The sequence below is a fragment of the Ogataea angusta genome, assembly GCF_019207475.1.
Source record: "Ogataea angusta isolate 61-244 chromosome Unknown 61-244_NODE_3_length_881311_cov_93.026150, whole genome shotgun sequence".
Taxonomy (NCBI): Eukaryota; Fungi; Ascomycota; class Pichiomycetes; order Pichiales; family Pichiaceae; genus Ogataea; species Ogataea angusta.
In genome coordinates, this window is record NW_025065217.1 from 78,851 (window position 1) to 99,408 (window position 20,558).

The window sequence follows — 20,558 nt, forward strand, 5'->3', positions numbered from 1 at the left end:
AAACAAATAAATATTTTAGTCAAGCCATGGATGTTAGCAATCTGCTGGAGAACGCCATTTTGAGCTCCGACCCGGGCGAGCGTGGCCGCGCAGAGGCGGAGCTCCTGCGGCTGTCGGAGCAGAGCTGGGGCGCGTATCTTCTGAGCATGGTGGAGGTGCTGAGTAATGAAACAAAGAGGACGGAGGTGCGGATCCTGGCCGGGCTGTCGCTGAAAAACCAGCTTGTGTCGAAGGATCCGGTCAAGAAGCAGCAGCTGGCCGAGCGGTGGGTGCAGCAGGACGGCGATCTGAAGCAGAAGATCAAGGACACGGCGCTGCAGACCCTGCTGACGCGTGACGAGCGTGTGGCGAACGCTGCGGCCCAGCTGGTGGCTGCTGTGGCCGACATCGAGCTTCCCCTGGGGACGTGGAACGAGCTGATGCACATCATAGTGGACAACACCAAGGCAGACAAGCCGGTGAACGTGAAGCGGGCGTCGCTTCTGGCCATCGGGTACGTGTGCGAGAGTGCCGACGCCACGAACCCGGCCGTGGTGGCGCAGGCGAACGGGATCCTGATCGCGATCGTGCAGGGCGCGCAGTCGTCGGAGCCCAGCACGGTTGTGCGGAAGACGGCCATCAATGCGCTGGTCAATTCGCTGGAGTTCATTGCGGGCAATTTCGAGCGCGAGGGAGAGCGGAACTACATCATGCAGGTGGTGTGCGAGGCCACGACGGCGGCGGACCCGGAGCTGCAGGCGTTGGCGTTCGGAGCGCTGGCCAAGATCATGAGTCTGTACTACCAGTACATGGGGATCTACATGGAGAAGGCCCTGTACGGTCTGACGGTCTCGGGCATGCAGAGCTCCGACGACAGGGTGGCGTGCATGGCGGTGGAGTTCTGGAGCACGGTGTGCGAGGAGGAGCTCGAGATCGCCATCCAGCTGGAGGAATACAAGGACCAGCCGCCAGCAGACCTTGTTTCGTACAATTTCGCGCTCGTGGCCATCACGGACGTGCTGCCGACGCTTCTGAGCCTGCTGTTGCGTCAGAACGAAGACCCCGACGACGACGACTGGTCGGTGGCCATGGCTGCGGGCGCCTGTCTGCAGCTCTTTGCACAGAACACCACAAACTACGTGGTGCAGCCCGTGCTGCAGTTTGTGGAGGCGAACCTGAACCAGCCCAGCTGGAGAAACAAAGAGGCCGCCGTGATGGCATTCGGCTCGATTCTGGACGGCCCCGACCGCTCGGAGCTGACCGTTCTGATCGGCCAGGCGCTCAGACCGATCCTGGCCCTCATGAAGGACGAGTCGCTGCAAGTCAAGGAGACCGTCGCGTGGTGCGTGGGCAGAATAGCAGACATGGTGGTCGAGGCGATCGACGTCAACACGATGCTTCCCGAGGTGATCCAGGCGTTGGCTGCCGGTCTGCAGGACCATCCGAAAGTCAGCACGAACTGCTGCTGGACGCTCATCAATCTTGTGGAACAGCTATGTGTGGACGCCAAGGACTCTCCGTCGAGCATCATGTCGCAGTATTACCCACTGGTGGTGCCGATTCTGATCCAGAACACAAATTTACCTGATAACGAGCACTCGGCCAGAACGTCGGCCTACGAGGCGCTGTCGACGCTTGTGCTGTACAGCAGCGCCAACGACATGCCGATGGTGAACCAGATTGCGTCGGAGTCGCTTGCCAAGCTCGACCAGACCATATCCGTGCTGATGCAGGGAACACAGGTTTCCGGCGAGGAGAAGGCCGTGTTGCAAGAGTTGCAGGCCAACATTCTGTCGTTGCTGACGAACGTGGTTCGGCGAATTGGCGGCGACATTGCCGCGGTCTCTGACCAGCTGATGGAAAAGTTCCTGCGGCTGCTGCAGATCCAGGAACCAAACTCGATCATAGAAGAGGACATTTTTATTGCCATTTCGTCCATCGCGTCTGCCATCGACGTCCAGTTCGAAAAGTACATGCCGTCGTTCCTGACGTTCCTCACCAAGGCGCTCGAGAACACCGACTCGCCCGTCTGCGACGCTGCCATCGGCCTTGTGGTGGACATCTCTCATTCCCTGGGAAACGCATTTATTCCGTATTGCCAAGGGTTCATGGCCATTTTGGGAAACACGCTCTCGAGCCAGAACGTGCGTCGCGAGCTGCGGCCGCTGATTCTCTCGTGTTTCGGCGACATCGCGTCGTCCATCGGACCGGAGTTTATCCAGTATTTGCAGGTCGTGATGAACATCTGCAGCTCTGCGCAGCAGCTGGAGCCCGAGGACGCGTCTCTGGAGACCGAGGACTACATTTTGAGCGTGAAGGAGGCCGTTCTGGACACCTACGTGGGAATTGTGACCGGTCTGCACGACTACCCGGACGCTTTGCAGCCGTACACGCTCCAGATCGCCACGTTCCTGATGCAGGTGTACCATAACCAGGCCATGTGTTCGAGCGAGAGCGTTTGTCGGTCTGCCGTGGGGCTGCTCGGAGACCTGGCCCAGATCTTCAGCGACGGCAGACTGAGAGAGCTGTACCAACAGGACTGGGTGGGCGAGTTCATCAAGAAGACCAGGACCAACCAGAGGTTTTCCCAGGGCACCAGAGACACAGCTAGATGGGCAAGAGAGCAGCAGAAGCTGCAATTACAGTAAGATGCCCGTCCTCTTCATCATTTTTTTTCAAGTAGCATATCCCCCTGACTATATAAATAATAATAATAACCGAGAAATTATTCTCCACATTTTAAGTATGTCTGCGTTTTCAGATAAGCAATTCGATGCGAAGCAGTACGGCGACTTCCGGCCGCAGTACCCCGGCTCTCTGTTTGACATTATCCTCAAGTACCACGGCTCTGTGCCAGGCAACAAGTTCGACACGTTGCTGGACATTGGGTGTGGCACGGGACAGGCATTCAAGCCATTGAGCCCCCACTTCCAGAAAGTGGTGGCCACAGACCTGTCGACGGTGATGGTGGAGCGGTCGAAAGAGGTGGCACGCACATTGAGCACGCCTGTGGAGCTTTATGTGTGTCCTGCAGAAAAAGTCCCCGTCGAAGACGCATCGGTCGATGTCGTGGTGGCTGGAGAGTGCGTGCACTGGTTCGACACTGACAAATGGCTCAATGAGCTCAGCAGACTGCTCCGCGACAACGGCACGGTGGCATACTTCGCCTACGTGGACCCTGTGTTTGTTGGAGCGCCCGAGGCCAACCAGATCTACGAGGAGATGGTGTACGAGGACGGGGCATTTCTGGGTCCGTACTGGGAGCAGCCGGGACGCGGCATCTTGAGACGGCTGTACAAGGACGTGAACGAGAAATTGGCCGCTGATTCCCGGTTCTCCAACGTCGAGGTGGTGTACCACGACCCGGCAAAAGAGCCCGCAGAGCACGCAAAATTCACCATCTCCAGAAAACTGACCCTGGACGAGTACCTCAAATACGCCAAGACATGGAGCTCGTACCACCGGTGGCAGATGGCGAACCAGAAAAAGCCCGACGCCCAGGACCTGCTGCAGGAAGTGTACAGGCGGCTCAACAAAAGGCTCGGCTGGGACCTACAAACAAGTATCCAGATCTCGTGGAAGACTGTGTACGTTCTTGCCCGCAAAGTCGGACACAAATAACAATATCGGTTTTTATTAGTATATGACACTTCTACTCGGCCTTTCCACCCTTTCTCTCGATCAAAGCCTTTCTGTCCTTGTCCAAGTGCAATTTGGTGATGACGACCTTGGATGGGTGGATGTTGACTGGCACGCTGGCTCCGTTGGACTTCTCTTTGGTCAATTTTTCGAGCTGGATGGCGTATTTCAGTCTGTACACGGAGGAGATGGTTCCCTCCTGGCCCTTCTTGGAACCTCTGACAACGAGAACCTGGTCGTTCTTTCTCACTGGGAGAGCCTTGATTTTGTATTGTTCTCTGAGCTCCTTGGAGAGAGGGGCGGACATCAGGACTCTTCTCACAGAGGAGGGAGCGTTGAAGTAGGCCTTTCTGGCCTTGGATCTGGAGGAGGACACGTCTTGAGAAATCTTAGCCATGGTTGGTTGAGTGAAGTTTTTTTTGTCGAAATTTTTCAAAAGCCAGAGGTGGGTGCTTAGGTAAGGACGAAAAGGGCACGAGACCTAGCATCAAGTCACGTGACTCACACCCACCCGCCACCCCGGCCACCTCGCACCAGGCGAGTGATTGATTGATTAGTCAGGCCCGCTCTTGTTTTCGCATCCGCTAAATCCTCGCCTGGCTTACCCGGCCGCCACGCGTGTTACGCGTCGCGCGCACGCGTGCGTATATAAATCCTCTGTTCCACCCCAAACAAATTCACATCCACAATGTACGTTTTGAAAAGAGACGGGCGCAAAGAGCCAGTCAGATTCGACAAGATCACCGCCAGAGTGTCTCGGCTGTGCTACGGCCTCGACCCGGAGCACGTCGAGCCCGTTGCCATCACCCAGAGAGTCATCTCTGGTGTGTACCATGGCGTGACCACCATCGAGCTGGACAACCTCGCCGCCGAAACCGCCGCTTACATGACCACGATCCATCCCGACTACGCCACCCTGGCCGCCAGAATTGCCATTTCCAACCTGCACAAGCAAACCACCAAGCAGTTTTCGCAGGTCGTCGACCAGCTGTACCACTATATCAACCCCAAGAACGGCAAGCCCTCGCCGATGATCTCGGACGAGACCTACCGGATTGTCCAGGAGCACGCCGACGAGCTCAACTCGGCCATCGTGTACGACAGAGACTTCTCGTACAACTATTTTGGCTTCAAGACGCTGGAGCGGTCGTATCTCCTCAAGATCGACGGGAAAGTCGCCGAGAGACCCCAGCACATGGCCATGCGTGTGGCCATCGGGATCCACGGAGACGACATTCCGAGCGTCATCGAGACGTACAACCTGATGTCGCAGAAGTTCTTCACCCACGCGTCGCCAACTCTGTTCAACGCCGGCACTCCTCATCCGCAGATGTCCTCGTGTTTCCTGGTCGCGATGAAAGACGACTCCATTGAAGGCATCTACGACACCCTCAAGACCTGCGCCCTGATTTCCAAGGCGGCCGGAGGCATTGGTCTGCACATCCACAACATCAGGTCCACCGGGTCGTACATCGCTGGAACCAACGGCACGTCCAACGGTATAATTCCGATGGTGAGGGTGTTCAACAACACCGCCAGATACGTCGACCAGGGAGGCAACAAGAGGCCTGGCGCGTTTGCTCTGTACGTTGAGCCGTGGCACTCGGACATCTTCGACTTTATCGATATCCGGAAGAACCACGGCAAGGAGGAGATCAGGGCAAGAGACCTGTTCCCGGCGCTGTGGATTCCAGACCTGTTCATGGAGAGAGTCGAGCAGAACGCCGACTGGACGCTGTTCTCGCCTTCTGAGGCTCCAAGACTCGCCGACGTGTACGGCGACGAGTTCAAGGAGCTGTACACCAGGTACGAGAAGGAGGGCCGTGGCCGCCAGACTGTCAAGGCGCAGAAGCTGTGGTACGCTATTCTGGAGGCCCAGACGGAGACAGGCACGCCGTTCATGCTGTACAAGGACGCCTGCAACACCAAGACCAACCAGAAAAACCTGGGTGTCATCAAGTCGTCCAACTTGTGCTGCGAAATCGTCGAGTACTCGTCGCCAGAGGAGGTTGCCGTGTGCAACTTGGCGTCGATCGCCCTGCCGGCGTTCGTCGAGTCCGACGACAACACCTGCTGGTACAACTTCGAGAAGCTGCACCAGATCACCAAGGTTGTCACCAAGAACCTCAACAAGATCATCGACAGAAACTTCTATCCTGTTCCGGAGGCAAGAAGATCCAACATGCGCAACAGACCGATTGCCGTGGGTGTCCAGGGTCTGGCCGACGTGTTCATGCAGCTGAGACTGCCGTTTAACTCTCCAGAGGCCAGGGAGCTGAACATCCAGATTTTCGAGACCATCTACCACGGAGCCTTGGAGGCCTCTGCGGAGCTCGCCGTCAAGGACGGCAAGTACGAGACCTTTGACGGATCGCCAGCCTCGCAGGGCGTTCTGCAGTTCGACCTCTGGGGCAAGAAGCCGACCGACCTGTGGGACTGGGACTCGCTCAAGGCCCGTATCCAGAAAGACGGACTCAGAAACTCGCTCCTGGTGGCTCCGATGCCTACCGCGTCGACGTCGCAGATCCTGGGGTACAACGAGTGTTTCGAGCCGTACACGTCCAACATCTACTCCAGAAGAGTGCTTGCTGGTGAGTTCCAGATCGTCAATCCGTACCTGCTGAGAGACCTTGTCAATCTCGGGCTGTGGAACGACTCGATGAAGAACTTCATCATCCAGGACAACGGCTCTGTCCAGAACCTGCCAAACGTGCCGCAGGAGTTGAAGGACCTGTACCGTACCGTGTGGGAGATTCCGCAGAAGAGCATCATCGACATGGCGGCCGACAGAGGCGCGTACATCGACCAGTCGCAGTCGATGAACATCCACCTCAAGAACCCAACCATGGGCAAGCTGACGTCGATGCACTTCTACGGCTGGAAGAAGGGGCTCAAGACCGGCATGTACTATCTCAGAACGCAGGCTGCTGCTGCTGCGATCCAGTTCACTGTTGACCAGAAGTCTGCCGCGACCGCTTCGTCCACCGTCGCCACGCTCGACAAGCTGAAGCTCAAGAAGTACGTTCCGAGAAAGACCTCTTCGAGCGAGGACGCGTCGTTCTCGTCCGCCGACTCGACCGCCGTCGAGACGCCTTCGCCGCAGACCGCTCCCACCAGCGTCGAGGGCTCGATGGCCGAGCTGAGCATCAAGGAGGAGCCCAAAGAGCCTGCAGAGACCGGAAACAAGGGCTCCTCGGACGAGTACGACATCTTCAACGCCAAGGTCGTCGCGTGTGCCATCAACAACCCAGAGGCCTGCGAGATGTGTTCTGGCTGATCCTAATTGCTAGCAAATTGTGTAATGAATAAAGCCAAGGTATAAAATAAGTCCCTATTTTTGTTTCTCCTGGCAGCCCGATTTATTATGTCTGCCAAAAAGACACGGGCGCAACCAGCGTACTAATTTTCTGGCAATCGCCTGTTGACAAACACAAATAAATACGTGTTTATTATTATAAAATGGTGAGTACCAGCAATTGTTTGTGCGGCCGCTAACGACGCAGAGCGAGAAATTGACCCCAGAACAGATCGACGAGTTCAAAGAAGCGTTCAGCATTTTCGACAAGGATGGCGACGGCAAGATTTCCGCATCAGAACTGGGCACAGTGATGAGGGCGCTGGGCCAGAACCCAACGCAGCAGGAGCTGAACGACCTGGTGAACGAGATCGACACGAACGGCAACTCGCTGATCGAGTTTTCCGAGTTTCTCACCATGATGGCAAGACAGATCAAGGAGCAGGACGTGGAGGCCGAGATCCTGGAGGCGTTCAAGGTGTTCGACAGCGACGGCGACGGCAAGATCTCCCAGACAGAGCTGGTCCGCGTGCTCACCACCATCGGCGAGAGGCTCACCGAGGAGGAGGCCAGACAGATGCTCCAGGCCGCCGACACCGACTCGGACGGCCAGATCGACATCGAGGAGTTCGCCAAGATCCTGCGTGGGAAATGAGTGTTCACGAAGTGTACTATTGATACATCTATCTACCCTTAATTCTTTCAGCCTCTGCTTGTGCCCAGCACCTGGCCCCCGTGCGAGGGCAGCACGTACCGGTCGCTGCTGACGTCCTGCTCGCGGATGTAGTGCACCTGGCGCGGCAGGCGGCCGATCACGCCTGCCAGCGCCGTCTCGACGCGTTCGACGATCCGGAACGGCGGGTTTGTGAAGTGTCTGAGGTATCCGTATCCGAGCGCGTATCCGGCCAGAATGGCAAACAAATGGCCGATGAAACTCGAGCTCGGCACCAGCACGCCCACCACGAGCAGCAGGATGAACGGGATCATCGTCGTAGGCACGTCCACCGTGTAGATCCTGGTGTTTTCTGCTGTCTGGGCCTGCAGGTAGTAGTAGTAGCTGAGCATCGAAAAGCCCCAGCCGGACGCTCCCAGGACGCTCGTGGTGGGGAAGAAGAGCATGCCGCACAGACAGTACGGAACGGCCACGCAGGTGGCCAGGAAGTTGAGCACGAGAGCCGTGTGGACGGTGCCGTTCTGCACCTCGAACTGGCACAAGGGGCCGTACAGCGACGCCACGTTGAACAGCAGATGGACGAAATTGGCGTGCACGAGCGGGTACGTCGTCAGCCGGCTCAGCTCGAGGTTGTAGAGCGTCCATGGCGTCAGCGACCACTTGTCGAGAATGGCCGGGTCTGCGACCGAGTAGAGGTACACGAGCACGAGAAACACGCACAGGCCGGTCGACAGCGCGGGCGCGCGCTCCGTGGCGGCGAAAAGACGCCGGCCCTGGTCGGAGATCTGTTGGAACAGCTGTTGGAACGACATGAAAAATGGATATAAAATAAATAAATAAATAGCCAAAAATAACTGAAATAAATAAATAGCAAGAATTCTGCTACTTGCGCTAGTGTACAAAATTAGTGGTGCACAAACGAGATCACGTTCGCGAGGTTGTCGACGCCGTGTCTGGCCTCGGGCACGTCGCGCTTGAGGTCGGCGAGGTCGCTCAGAATGCTCTTGAAGTCGCGGCGCAGGTCGTCCATGTCGGGCACGGCCTCTGCTGCGTCGTACGCAGCCGCACGGTTCCGCGCCGACTCGGCGACGATCGCGTCGACAACCGCCTCGTTCTCCCGCACCTGCGCCTCGTACTCGTCCCGGATGCTGGCCGGCTGCGTGCGCCTCAGGTTCGAGAGCGACTCCACCTTCTCCTCGACGCGCGTGTACAGGTCGCGCAACCTGTCGTTGAGCGCAAAGTCGTACGGCTCTATTTTCTCGCTGAGCAGCGCGGGGTTGCCCAGCATGCTGGAGACGGTGTTGGTGGCCAGCTGCGATGCGGCCACGTCGTCGAGCTCGAGTGAGTGCTGTATGTCGTCGAAGATGCCGTCGACAAACTGGGCCACGAGCCTGCGCACCGACTTCGCCAGCGCAGGGTCGTCCTTGCCGCGGATCTGCGCCAGGTGCGCGTCCACCTTGGCGGCCACGGCCGTCTGCAGTGCGTCGTACAGGTATCGCAGCTCGCGCAGCTGGAGATGGATCTTGGCTGGGGAGGACATGGGTGTATTTATATTATTATTTTTTGTAATTCCTCCGGGTAACATCGCCAGACAGCACAAATAATTTATTAATCTCACAAAACTTACCGTCAAAATGTAAGTATACCCCCTCTGCCACTAACGCCAGGTCGACACTGCCCGAGTCCGAATACTCGCCCGCCTTTGCGCCGTTCTTTGGGTTCGCCGGCTGCTGCGCCGCGATGGTTCTGAGCTGCGCCGGCGCAGCAATCGGCACCGCCAAGTCGGGCATAGGAATCTCTGGAATCGGCACGTTCAAGCCGGAACTGATCATGAGATCGCTCATCCCCGTCGTCATGAGCGGCATTCTGTCCGTGTACGGGCTTGTCGTGGCCGTGCTGATCGCCGGAGGCCTCAGTCCCAGCACTAACTACACGCTGTTCAACGGGTTCATGCATCTCAGCTGCGGCCTGTCCGTGGGCTTTGCCTGTCTGGCCTCTGGCTACGCGATCGGCATAGTGGGCGACGAGGGCGTCAGACAGTTTATGCACCAGCCACGGCTCTTTGTGGGGATCGTGCTGATTCTGATTTTCGCCGAGGTGCTGGGCCTGTACGGCATGATTATTGGTCTGATCCTCAACACCAAGGGAAGCGGCTGACTACAGGAATGTACAAATAAAAAACCGTATTACTGTGCTGTAGATCTCTAGGCCCCCACGTCCATGGCGTCGTCGTTCTTCGACAGCTGCACGCGGCCCTCGTCGTCGATGTACTGGTTGCTGTTCTCCTCGACAAACTGCACGCTGCGCGCGCTGTCGATGAAGAGCGTGTAGCTCCTCTTCACGTCGTCGAGAGCGACGGTGTCGGTGCGTCTCTTCTTGGCGATCTGGTGGCTCACGGCAATCAGGTTCGCCGCGTATCTGAGCGACGTTTCCATGCCGATCTTGGTCAGCAGACTCAGGGCATCCGCGTTCAGCTCCACCTCCTCTTCCTGCGCTCTGATCGACAGAATGCTCCTGATCTCGTCCTCCTTGTAGCCCTCGGTCCGGATGATGATCGACCGGTCCAGCAGGTCCAGCGGCAGGCCGTGCGGCGACTTGTAGTTGGTGCCCCTCGTCTTGGAAATGCCCCTGTTGGTGGCCATGATCACGATCGGCGAGAAGTCGTCCTCGAGAGCCCGGTTGATGTACGAGAAACACTCTATGTCCAACATGTGCACCTCGTCGATAAATAGCACGCCCGGAATGATGTCCGCCTTGCCCTCCTCCTTCCACTCGGCAACCTTCATGTTGATCTGGTCGCGCACCTCGGACCGGATCTCGCCCGTGTCGCCGCTGAACAGCGCCAAAAAGCCCTGCTGCCGCGAGTTTATCACGTCGATCTCGTGCAACGAGACCGTGTGCACCGCCTCCTTTCTCGTCTGCAGCTCGCCCTCGGGACACGCGACAAACTTGGTGTCTGGGCCCATGGCGTCGTAGTCCCGCGCACGCGTGTACGAGCGGCCCAGCTTCGCGATCTTGCCGTTTGCCTTGTCGATCGAAATCACGTCGCCGGCAATCACCTTCTCCTTGGTCAGCTCGTCGATCATCTTGTTGCCCAGCTCGTAGATCGTCTCCATGTCGGTGGTTCTGATGGTGAGCTTTCCCTGCTTGTGGCCGCCCGTCAACGACCGGTCTATCTGGATCTCCACAACCTCTCCCTCAATCACCTCGGTCTCCTCCTTGATCTGTATGCCTATGCTTTTTCTGAACGCCTGGTTCAGCGCCTCGGTCTTGGACAGCTCCTTCGAAAACACCTCGGAGGCTGCGATTGCCGTGAACGGCACGTCGCTGCCCAGACTCTGCGAGATGCCCATTGCAATGGCCGTTTTTCCCGTCGACGGCGGGCCCGCAATCAGAATCGCCCGGCCCGCAATCTTGCCCTGCTGGATCATCTTGAGAATCACCCCGGCAGCCTTTCTCGCCTTCAGCTGGCCCACCATGCCCTGGCTGTTCTCGCGCGGCTGCAGCTGGTCGTCCAGCCCGAGTCCCGTGATGTGCGAGTGCGCGGCAATCAAAGACAGGTTTCCCACGGTTTCTCCGTCGCTCTTCGTGGCAATTGACATGTCGGCGATGGTCAGTGCAAATAAACAAGTATTTTATTTTACTTTATATTTTTCTTGCAAATGCAAATTTTACCTGTCCCCCGTGCAGAGATGTACACTAAAAAAAGCATTTAAACAAGTTTTATTTATTATCATGGCTCTTCTGGACTGCGTGGGACTGTGCTTCCCGTGCATCTTCAACACAACGCCCGTGCTGAAGATCAACCAGGCCTCGTTCAGGATCCTCAATCTGCTTGGCGAGGGCGGTTTTTCCTACGTGTACCTCGTGCAATCGAAAAACAACCACGGCCTGTATGCGCTCAAGAAAATACGGTGTCCGTTCGGCAATTCCAACTTCAAGGCCGCCATGAAGGAGGTGGACAACTACCGCGAATTTCGCTCGCCCTTCATCATCAAGTCGATCGACTCGTCTGTCGTCCAGGAGCCCGACGGCTCCAAAACCATATACATCCTGCTGCCCTACTTTGAAAACGGCTCGTTGCAGGACATAATCAACCAGAACAGCGTCAACAACGCGCGCATGGACGAGACCGAGGCGCTGCGGCTCTTTGTGGGCGTGTGTCGCGGACTCCAGTCGATGCACCGCCACCAAGTGTCCAAAAACTACACGATAGTGTCGTCGATGGAGCCGAACGACAGCGACGGAGCCGACGAAAATAACCCGTTCCTCAGCAACGTCGACGAGAGCATACGAGACGGCACAGAGCTGCAGGAAACGGTCAGCTTCGCACACAGAGACATAAAGCCGGCCAACGTCATGCTGGCCAAGGACGGGACGCCGGTGCTGTGCGATCTGGGCTCGTGCGAAAGGGCGCGGGTCAGCATCAAGTCGCGGGCGCAGGCCATCACCGTCCAGGAGCTCAGCAACGAGCACTGCACGCTGCCGTACCGCGCGCCAGAACTGCTCGATATCAAGGTCGGCGACCAGATTGACGAGAAGATCGACATCTGGTCTCTCGGGTGCACGCTGTACGCGCTGCTGTACGGCTACTCGCCGTTCGAGCGCGAGGAGCTCGTCAACGGGGCCAACATCACGCTCGCCATCAGCTCGGGCAGCTACAGCTTCCCGCCGACGCCGGAGTACTCGCCCGCGCTCCAGGACCTCGTGCGCTTCTGTCTCGTGGTGGACGCGGCCCAAAGACCGTCGATCGAGGACGTGCTGACCCGCGCGCTCGAGGTGCAACGCGAGGTGCAACGCGAGGTGTCTGTGTAGCGGTGCGAGGTGTAGTTAGAAAGGTGGAACGAGATCCAAAAAAATAAATCAGTCTAAAATACTCGAGCTCATGACCTCGTACCAGAACGGCACCGCGCAGATTCCGGGCTGGAACGACTGTCCGGACACGGTGCTGAACCGGAGCCAGACGAGTCTGGCGAGTATGGTGGGCGCGGAAGCGGTAGGCGGTGCTGATCTCGACGAGATCCGGGCAAAACTGCGCGAGGTGCTGACCTCGCAAAGCACGCTTTCCGAGCGCGAGCTGGCGTATCACCGGGGAAAACTGGAGAAGGCGACCGAAATCGACGAAAACCTGATTTTCGCCGGCGCCATGGTCGATCTGAGCCGGCAGGGCGACCAGAAACTGCTGGAGCAGAGCATTCTGGAGTACATGATGGCCAAGTCGAACAGCAGCTGGTGCGGCTCGCTCAAGAAGGTGTTGGTGCATGCCAAGAAATGAGGGGTGCGTTGATGAGCGTTACAGGCTGCAGGCACTTTGGCTGTGTGTGGAGGTATCGAGCGAGCTTAGTTATGCTCTACGTAAAGCTGTATTTATGGAGATCTGGATAGATTTTATTTTTTTTCGGGCGGAGAGGAGCAAGGACGGGCGTGCCCGTTGACAGCTGGTACTGCTGCCCGGTCAACTGGGTTGAAGTTTTATTATTAGTTATTATAAAGATACAGGTCTAAACTAAACGAAAAGAACCAAATTACAAAAAGAAAACGGCCATACCTCCCAGGACGGCAGCTCCGGCAGGAGCAATTCCCGCGGCGTTGTTCTCAAACGTGCTGACAGCCGACGAGGAGCAGTTGCCCGGGCAGACGGTGTGAGTCTGTGTGGAAGCTGTGGTGACCCTGGAAAGGACAGAGGTGACGGAGCCGGAGCCGTGGACTGGGCTTGTGGAGGACGGAGACCAGCGTGGAGCAGTTGACGAGTGTGGAAGAGTCGATGAGCCTGGAATGGTAGGGGTGGATGAGATAGGAAGAGTTTTGGTGTTGAAAGGCAGAGGCTTAGGCTTGACGCTCGTCACAGTCACCATATAGCACCTGTTGTGCGGAACATCGTTTGGGTTTTTGTAGTACATCAGCTCGTACGAGGCGCTGGAGTAGCCGTACGGGTCATTGGTGTCTTTGCAGGCGTAGAAGTTCTCCTGGGAGCCGTTAACCAAAAGAGCACCGTCGCTGGCAAAAGTGTAGTTCTCGTAGCCAGGAGTGGCTCCCCAAGCAACGTATGGAGCGTCTCCCAAGGTGATTGGGAACTCATAATCACCCTGCTTGGCAGTCAGCTTCTTTGTGTCGGCGTTGTAATTCCAGGTGTAGCTAGGGTCAGCCTCGTCGATCAGGAAGAGATAGTCGAGAGCAGCTCCCTCGTGTTTTGCCTCGAGTCCATTTCCATGGAAGTTGGTGTCCCAAGAGTCGATGTAGAGTGTGACTTCCTGGGCCAGGACAGAAGCAACGGTGGTAGCAAGAGCGAGTGTGGACGAGAATCTCATTGTAAGTGTCTCAGAAAAGCTTGATTGGTATTTGGTGATGAGAGCAGCTGTGTGGGAGTTGGGAGTCCTTATATAGCGTCGGGAGCAGGGCTCAGGGCGTGTTTACAGAAGCTATTTTTGAGGCACTGTCAAATATTTTTAGAAATAATGCGCAGAGGAAGTGTATCCTGTGATGACGTTTTCCCTTTTAAACGTACACAACAATGCAAGCAGGTGCGTAGAGCGTCATCAATTTATTGACGGTGCTACAAATGGCACCATCAGCGAACAAAAAGCGTAATTCTCTCACAGCTCCCTGTACCTTGCATGCTGCAGGACCGGGCCCCAATATTTTTTTTGTCAAAATACACTCTATTTATAGAAAGAAAGCTCACAGACTCGCTTTCTCCGACGAAAACGTTACCTGCTGGAGATTCTTGCCCGTCTTGTGGTGCTCTTTCACGTGCCGCAGATACTTGAGTAGCCGGTGTTCGTTTGGGTTCGAGGCCTTGTACTTTTTGAGCGTGATGCATTCCGAGCAATACGGGCACTCCACCACCTCCACAGGCTCTGCTGTCTCTTTGGAAAAAAGCCAGCCCCGTTTTGCAGGGTCCTTGACCAGCCGGCCGTTCGAGAACACCCCGTGGAACTGGATCATGTGGTGGAGATAGTTGCTGTCGTTGCGTTTGAAAAACAGTTTCTGGAACTCGTTTCTGCTATTTTCCTGTGTCATGGGACAGAACGGACACAGAGCGAAGTTGCCCGTGTTGGCGCTCTTTTTGCGCGAGGCCATGCCTGCCTCGTCCCCCAGCAGCTGCGGATTCAGCTTGCGGTTCACCGCCGGCTCGTACAAGTTCGTGCCGTACTTCCTGTTCTCCTGATAGATATACTTTGAGTCTGGCTTGTTGAAAGCCTCGAACGCGCGGATGCTGATGTTGTTCCGTATGCGGTAAAAGTCCAGCCCGCGACAGGGCGTCTTTTCCTGTCCCAGAGACAGATTTTCGCACGGCTGTTGGGGAGTGGTCTGCGGTGACTCCAGCGCGTCCAGAATCCCCACCTCCAACACCTGCCTCCAGTTATAGTTCGAGTCCGGCGATGTGTCTTGGTTTTCTTTGCATATGTCTGCATGCGTGCTCTTCTTTTCCAGTCCGTTTTGGTCGATAAAGTGCTCAAATTGGGCATTGAGATCGACGGCGTCGCAAGGCATCGGCTCATCCAAACAGTAGCGTGGAACTTGCCCATTATAGCGCGAATCATTGAATATCTGCGCGAGCGACGAGTCCAGGGGAGGCGTCGGATACAAATTGTCCTCTGCAGAAGTTCCTCCCTCGGGCAAAGCACCGCTGTACTCCTCGAAACTGAGGTCGTCCACAAGCTGCTGCATAAATACGTCCGTCTCCTTCATGTTCTCACGCGGTTCCGTACCAATAGAATAGGGGTTTCGAGCTTTTATACGGGGGCCCGCAAAGCCAGATAATCGCTAAACAGACCACAGACACCGTTGCTCCCAATGTTCTGCTACCATTAATCACCCCTCGCACCACACCTCGCACCCAACGGTTGGCTGGCGGTCCAACGACGAGACCACTTGGGTTTGTCGGCGCTTAGGAGAGCTACGCTGGCGCCGGAGTATAAAAAGGGCCCAGTTTCTCCCGTTGTAAGTATGGACAGAAGAATGCTCATCATTGGTACACCAGGTGTGCCCCCTTCAGGTAGCTCTCTGTTCATCACGGACGATACTCTCAAGCCACTTGTTTGGGAGGACTCCGTTTTCCTCGCAATGGAGTCCGAAAGAAGACACGTTTGGCCCAATGCGCTGAGTAACCGCATTTTGCAAGACGGATGGAAGCGGTCTAATATCTGCAGTGTCTTCACGTGGACGTTGGACTGTGGGGCATCCATCGTGGCTTGCAAAAAGCGGGATAGGTTTTACAATCTCATCCAGGGGTACTGAAAGGACCAGGAACCTGTCAGCGTTGTGCAGATGCTGGCGCGGGTTTAATTACCGAGCGACGCTTTGCATGGCATGGCAAGAAGTACGGCCTTGAAGCTTGAATCGAGGTCAGCAGATATCGAATTCCCCTGAAGAATTGCTTCGCAATTGGCTGACGATGTCAGCAGCTAACTTATAGGAAGCGGCAGTACAACCTCGGTGCGTTCTACTGGAGGAGCCCCCTTCAGCGTGAGAGCTGCCGTGCTCATAATACAGTGCTATTCACTGTTCATTGCTCAGCCATCTACTCTACTAGATCATGCTTTCATCGAGGTATTACATTTCCACCACATTGCTACATTTAGCTATCATAGTGTCATTCTGCTACCAAGTCACGAATTTCAATTTCAGAGAGCACACTTCCAGTTTTCAAAGATTCCAGTTATATTCCAGTTATACCATGAACTCTTACTGCCGGGGTAGGCCTGGGAAAGCCATAGGTCGTCCGGTACTAGGGCTCCACTACCGCCCTGTACCAGAAAGACGGGAAGTACACTCTCATAACCAGGGGTGGATGCGGCTCTCCTGACCATAGGGGAGGGAGAAAGGCTACCCACCCCAAACAGGGAGGGCATATAAATTGCCTTCCCTCTATTTGAAAGGGGAGATATATTTCTCCCCTTCTGTAGGGGGAACGCATTTTATATTTCTCCCTATTTGAAGGGGGATATACTTCTCCCCTTCTATAGGGGGGATGCGCTCTCCCTATCCATGTAGGGGAAGGTACGTTAAAAAATGGTATCCAAACCTTTAAAAGTTCTATATATCCCCTCCGCAGCATGGGCTGCGTCGACGTATCCTCCCATTAGGAGAACCGGTGCTATCAGTCTCGCCGGGAGGATATAAATCGTTTTGCTTCAGAAAACTGTGATTTCTGAAGCAGAGCGATAAAAGCTGGGTTCCCTGCGCGGATGCAGTGTAGAAACCAGCCTGGAGCCAAAGCTCCCAAAATAGCGCCGAAAATTGTCCACCAAGAGCAGCAAAATGAGTCGGTGGCAGTATATGAACAGGAATATTGGTATGCCAGGAGAGTAAGCCTATCAGCTCTAGCACGAGCGTGTGTGTAGAGGCTCTATTGTTGCCTCAGTGCAATTGATAGATCTCAATTCTGGACATGGGTATCTGAGCTTCCTGAATTCTGGGATATCTTTTCACGATGGTGGAGAAAAGAACATAGCAAAGAAAGCTAAGTTTATGGACCACAGGCTGGACTTATATACGGCGACAAGCGCTGAGAAAGAATACCAAGAAAGCCGTTATTTGTCCCTGTTTCTGGCGCCTGAACGGTATCGGGGCGCTAAAGCACTTGCCGTAATATTAGCTGAATGGAGCATACAGACGCCACGACCTCTAGAGAAAGCGCCAGCGCCATGCAGCAGACACTATCTGCTAGCCACGGCCGACACCCGAGCACCTTTTAGTCGCCGCAATCTTGCAAATCTGCACAGCAACCGATTACGTTATCTTGATGATCAACTTTTCGGCTGAAAATAATTAATCACTAAATTTAATTAAATTTAATTACGTTTAATTACATTTAGTACTGATCTTACAGAAGCTTAGCTTGAAACTTTTCTCGCGACACTAAATTTGTGGCATCATTGTGGCACCATACACCTGCAACCAATTGCCATGGAACTAGGGCCCTTCGTCGAGATGGACGACGCACAGGAGTCCGCAAGCCCCACCCCCACAAACAAGGCCTCGCCCTCGTTCGAGGACTCCCACAAGGCCCGCAGCCACGCCTCCTCGGTCTCGTCCGTGTCCACGCCGCTCCCCAAGCGCAAACTCTCGGTCGATATCCCCCGACTCCCGGACGACAACGCGTACGAGGTGATCAACAACGCTTCGTCGTTGCGCACCTCCGCAATGGCCATTCCCGAGCGCCCGCGGCCTTCTGGGGCGTCCAACTTGTCCACGAGCACAGCCTCGTCGACAGCCTCGATCCCGCTTAGAATTAAGAAGTCCACGCCCGCAAACCCAGAGACAACAAAGACGGACGCCGTTTCTCTGTCGTTTAACCAGGGCGACGGTCTAGCAGACACAGACGGGTCGATGAACGGCGACGGAGACCAGATGAGCCAGGAATCGGCCGGCGAGCAGCCTGCCACGCCGGTGCCGGCGCCGAACGCCACGTTCATGTCTAGCATCAAGAGTCTTGCGTCCATATCCCGACAGCAGGAGGCAGAGACGACTACCGACACAGTCTCCACGCTGGGCACTCCGTTGCGCAGTCGGCCGGACGCCGAGGACGAGGGCAAGCTCGAACATGTCGTCAACGGCCACACAGAGATGCTCAGCTACCGGCGGTCCTCGCGCAGAGCAAAAAGCAGCAGCATATCGTCTTTGCCGAAAACGCCCCTCACAGAGGCCTCCAACGACAGCTTTGAGCGATCGCCAGCAGAGTTCTCGAACAAACTGTACACGGACGAGAAGTACCTCGACACACAGTACCGCTACGCCTCGTTAACGCGGAACGTGGAGTTCCACGAGCTATTCAAAAATATCCCAGACAACGAGCGGCTTCTGGACGACTTCAGCTGCGCACTGAGCCGCGAAATCCTGCTCCAAGGCCGGCTTTACGTTTCGGAGCACTATCTGTGTTTCAACTCCAACTTGCTCGGCTGGGTGACCAGTCTGGTGATTTCTCACGACGAGGTGGTCCATTTCGAGCGCAAATCGACGGCAGGACTGTTTCCGAACGGGATAGTGATCGAGACGAGAGACGGAAAGCACACTTTTGCGAGCTTCATCTCGCGCGACTCGACGCTGAACTTTTTGGAGACCGTGTGGTCGAAGTCCGTGGCCCTGAGCAAGGCCAAGAACGAGCAGTCGCGCGCTCTGGACCTGATCGAGAGCAACCTGCCTGCGCCGGCGGTCCAGCAGCTTTCGGAGGACGACGTCTTCACCATCGACGAGAACGGTCCGTTGATGGACGGAGAGACAGAAGAGGAGGTGGCTGCCAGTCCTGTTTATAGAAACGAGGGCCCCGACAAGCACAGCCCCACAGAGTGCAGCTACGAGCCCGAGGCGCACGGCGAGTCGATCATTCTGGACAAGGTCTTTGCTGCGCCGATGGGCGTGGTGTTCAACGTTCTTTTTGGCGAGAAAATCACCTTCCATAGGCACATCATGGAGTTGAGCGACGGGTACAATTTCAGTGACTACGGGCCGTTCAGAGAGAACGAGAACGAGGAGCTGGTGCGCAAGTTTGAGTACGAGAAAAAGCTCAACAACTCGATTGGCCCGAAATCGGCCAAGGTGGAGGCGTCCGAGCTCATCCAGCATAAAGATTTCAACGGGTACGTGGAGGTGGTGAGCACCACGTGCACGCCAAACGTTCCGAGCGGGACTGCGTTCCACGTAGTCACGAGGTACATTTTTACGTGGGCCGAAGAAAGCCAGACACGGCTGAAAATCAGCTACAAGATAGTATGGACCGGCTCGAGCTGGATCAAGGGAGTGATCGAGAAAAGCACCAAGTCGGGACAGCAGAAGTCCGCCGACCTGATTGGCGAAGAGCTCGACAAGATACTTCCAGAGATCCAGACGGGCAGGCCAGCAGAGAGCGAAGAGACTGACGAAAAACAGGAGGAGATTTTCGCCGAGCCCGTTGCAAGGCAACCGTCGAGGTACGTTCTCTTTCTGGAGCAACTGGCCGGAAACTGGCTTGCAATACTGGTGACTTTCATTCTGCTGTTGCAGCTGTATTTCCTGTACAGGATGAAGTGTCTCAGCGAGAAGGTGGCGGAAAGCATCGAGCTCAACGTAGAGCTTCTGAGACGCATTGCGGAGCACTAGGCTATATACAGAGGCTATGCTCCCGGGGCAAAGCCGATGTTGTTTGTGTCTGGCGACGGCTGCTCGTTTTCGATGATTTCGCAGTCGTCAATGGTATGTACAGCGATCTTGTCGTTTTTGTCGGTTAATTCGAACACAAAGATGCCCGTAAGCACCCGTTCGATGGAGTTGTCGTTGAGTTTGGTCAGGTTTTGCAGGGGCAGTTTTAGGTGCAGCAGGCTGTTGGTGTCCAGGTTGTACGCGCCGAGCCTGGCGTCGGCGGTCTTGTTATCGTGGAGATGCAGACACCCGTTGAGACAGGTGCGCCACTTGATGGTGATTTTGGTGGTGTATGGGGACAATTCTGGCGACTCTTCGAAATCCAGCAAGTTGTTGTTGATCGAGAGGTTGACAAGGTCTGTGTTTGACAGCGACTGTCTTGCCTCCTTGATGTTCATATGTGTAATGTGCAATTTTGCTTCTGGGTTGAGGAAAAATGAGGTGACCAGTAATTGCAGCGTCTTGAATGTGGTGTTGTAGAGCAAAACGCCGCGGATGACGGGTATATGTGGTCTCTGAGCGGGAAGCAGTCTCAGGACGATATCCTGGGACAGGAATTCCTGCGGCAGATTGTGTTGCAGAAGATGGGGCACTTTGAGCTGGAGCATTTGGATAATGGTGCCCAGGTTTGCTTTCCGCGGACTATCGGGGACGGGAAATCTTGGCTGGCGGCTAGCCAGGAAGTTGAGCTGACCAGAGCGAAGGGGCGCGAAAATTCTCATTTAAATAGAGACGATAGTAATCATCCGATGAATATATGAGATTGATTATATGAAATTGATTGAATTTAATTAAATCAAATCAAATAAATAAAATAAAATAAAATAAAATAAATAAAATAGGTACTAATTA

General features: G+C 55.5%; 16 protein-coding genes across 16 annotated transcripts; 8 read left to right on the top strand and 8 right to left on the bottom strand.

The window, feature by feature from the left end:
* Window positions 1-26: 26 nt before the first annotated feature.
* Window positions 27-2,627, top strand: KL928_001481 (uncharacterized protein; the record flags this gene model as incomplete). The annotated part of the gene is made up of 1 exon (XM_043201851.1): window positions 27-2,627. One exon carries the CDS (start codon window positions 27-29, stop codon window positions 2,625-2,627), a length of 2,601 nt encoding a protein of 866 aa, XP_043060758.1.
* A 97-nt stretch (window positions 2,628-2,724) lies between these two features.
* KL928_001482 (uncharacterized protein) lies at window positions 2,725-3,600 on the top strand (the record flags this gene model as incomplete). Its single annotated transcript, XM_043201852.1, has 1 exon — window positions 2,725-3,600. The coding sequence occupies one exon, from the start codon at window positions 2,725-2,727 to the stop codon at window positions 3,598-3,600; it is 876 nt and encodes a 291-aa protein (XP_043060759.1).
* A 31-nt stretch (window positions 3,601-3,631) lies between these two features.
* On the bottom strand, window positions 3,632-4,015 carry KL928_001483 (uncharacterized protein; the record flags this gene model as incomplete). Its single annotated transcript, XM_043201853.1, has 1 exon — window positions 3,632-4,015. The coding sequence occupies one exon, from the start codon at window positions 4,013-4,015 to the stop codon at window positions 3,632-3,634; it is 384 nt and encodes a 127-aa protein (XP_043060760.1).
* Window positions 4,016-4,306: 291 nt separating this feature from the next.
* Window positions 4,307-6,895, top strand: KL928_001484 (uncharacterized protein; the record flags this gene model as incomplete). Its single annotated transcript, XM_043201854.1, has 1 exon — window positions 4,307-6,895. One exon carries the CDS (start codon window positions 4,307-4,309, stop codon window positions 6,893-6,895), a length of 2,589 nt encoding a protein of 862 aa, XP_043060761.1.
* A 331-nt stretch (window positions 6,896-7,226) lies between these two features.
* KL928_001485 (uncharacterized protein) lies at window positions 7,227-8,413 on the top strand (the record flags this gene model as incomplete). The annotated part of the gene is made up of 2 exons (XM_043201855.1): window positions 7,227-7,557; window positions 7,785-8,413. 2 exons carry the CDS (start codon window positions 7,227-7,229, stop codon window positions 8,411-8,413), a joined length of 960 nt encoding a protein of 319 aa, XP_043060762.1.
* Window positions 8,414-8,490: 77 nt separating this feature from the next.
* KL928_001486 (uncharacterized protein) lies at window positions 8,491-9,126 on the bottom strand (the record flags this gene model as incomplete). The annotated part of the gene is made up of 1 exon (XM_043201856.1): window positions 8,491-9,126. The coding sequence occupies one exon, from the start codon at window positions 9,124-9,126 to the stop codon at window positions 8,491-8,493; it is 636 nt and encodes a 211-aa protein (XP_043060763.1).
* Window positions 9,127-9,215: 89 nt separating this feature from the next.
* Window positions 9,216-9,703, bottom strand: KL928_001487 (uncharacterized protein; the record flags this gene model as incomplete). The annotated part of the gene is made up of 2 exons (XM_043201857.1): window positions 9,216-9,571; window positions 9,643-9,703. The coding sequence occupies 2 exons, from the start codon at window positions 9,701-9,703 to the stop codon at window positions 9,216-9,218; spliced, it is 417 nt and encodes a 138-aa protein (XP_043060764.1).
* An 87-nt stretch (window positions 9,704-9,790) lies between these two features.
* On the bottom strand, window positions 9,791-11,188 carry KL928_001488 (uncharacterized protein; the record flags this gene model as incomplete). The annotated part of the gene is made up of 1 exon (XM_043201858.1): window positions 9,791-11,188. One exon carries the CDS (start codon window positions 11,186-11,188, stop codon window positions 9,791-9,793), a length of 1,398 nt encoding a protein of 465 aa, XP_043060765.1.
* Window positions 11,189-11,321: 133 nt separating this feature from the next.
* KL928_001489 (uncharacterized protein) lies at window positions 11,322-12,401 on the top strand (the record flags this gene model as incomplete). The annotated part of the gene is made up of 1 exon (XM_043201859.1): window positions 11,322-12,401. One exon carries the CDS (start codon window positions 11,322-11,324, stop codon window positions 12,399-12,401), a length of 1,080 nt encoding a protein of 359 aa, XP_043060766.1.
* A 70-nt stretch (window positions 12,402-12,471) lies between these two features.
* On the top strand, window positions 12,472-12,861 carry KL928_001490 (uncharacterized protein; the record flags this gene model as incomplete). Its single annotated transcript, XM_043201861.1, has 1 exon — window positions 12,472-12,861. The coding sequence occupies one exon, from the start codon at window positions 12,472-12,474 to the stop codon at window positions 12,859-12,861; it is 390 nt and encodes a 129-aa protein (XP_043060767.1).
* A 250-nt stretch (window positions 12,862-13,111) lies between these two features.
* KL928_001491 (uncharacterized protein) lies at window positions 13,112-13,894 on the bottom strand (the record flags this gene model as incomplete). Its single annotated transcript, XM_043201862.1, has 1 exon — window positions 13,112-13,894. The coding sequence occupies one exon, from the start codon at window positions 13,892-13,894 to the stop codon at window positions 13,112-13,114; it is 783 nt and encodes a 260-aa protein (XP_043060768.1).
* Window positions 13,895-14,264: 370 nt separating this feature from the next.
* On the bottom strand, window positions 14,265-15,278 carry KL928_001492 (uncharacterized protein; the record flags this gene model as incomplete). Its single annotated transcript, XM_043201863.1, has 1 exon — window positions 14,265-15,278. The coding sequence occupies one exon, from the start codon at window positions 15,276-15,278 to the stop codon at window positions 14,265-14,267; it is 1,014 nt and encodes a 337-aa protein (XP_043060769.1).
* Window positions 15,279-15,581: 303 nt separating this feature from the next.
* On the bottom strand, window positions 15,582-16,399 carry KL928_001493 (uncharacterized protein; the record flags this gene model as incomplete). Its single annotated transcript, XM_043201864.1, has 2 exons — window positions 15,582-15,840; window positions 16,227-16,399. 2 exons carry the CDS (start codon window positions 16,397-16,399, stop codon window positions 15,582-15,584), a joined length of 432 nt encoding a protein of 143 aa, XP_043060770.1.
* A 378-nt stretch (window positions 16,400-16,777) lies between these two features.
* On the top strand, window positions 16,778-17,354 carry KL928_001494 (uncharacterized protein; the record flags this gene model as incomplete). Its single annotated transcript, XM_043201865.1, has 2 exons — window positions 16,778-16,858; window positions 16,923-17,354. 2 exons carry the CDS (start codon window positions 16,778-16,780, stop codon window positions 17,352-17,354), a joined length of 513 nt encoding a protein of 170 aa, XP_043060771.1.
* A 144-nt stretch (window positions 17,355-17,498) lies between these two features.
* Window positions 17,499-19,667, top strand: KL928_001495 (uncharacterized protein; the record flags this gene model as incomplete). Its single annotated transcript, XM_043201866.1, has 1 exon — window positions 17,499-19,667. One exon carries the CDS (start codon window positions 17,499-17,501, stop codon window positions 19,665-19,667), a length of 2,169 nt encoding a protein of 722 aa, XP_043060772.1.
* A 14-nt stretch (window positions 19,668-19,681) lies between these two features.
* KL928_001496 (uncharacterized protein) lies at window positions 19,682-20,428 on the bottom strand (the record flags this gene model as incomplete). The annotated part of the gene is made up of 1 exon (XM_043201867.1): window positions 19,682-20,428. The coding sequence occupies one exon, from the start codon at window positions 20,426-20,428 to the stop codon at window positions 19,682-19,684; it is 747 nt and encodes a 248-aa protein (XP_043060773.1).
* Between the last annotated feature and the right edge of the window lie 130 nt (window positions 20,429-20,558).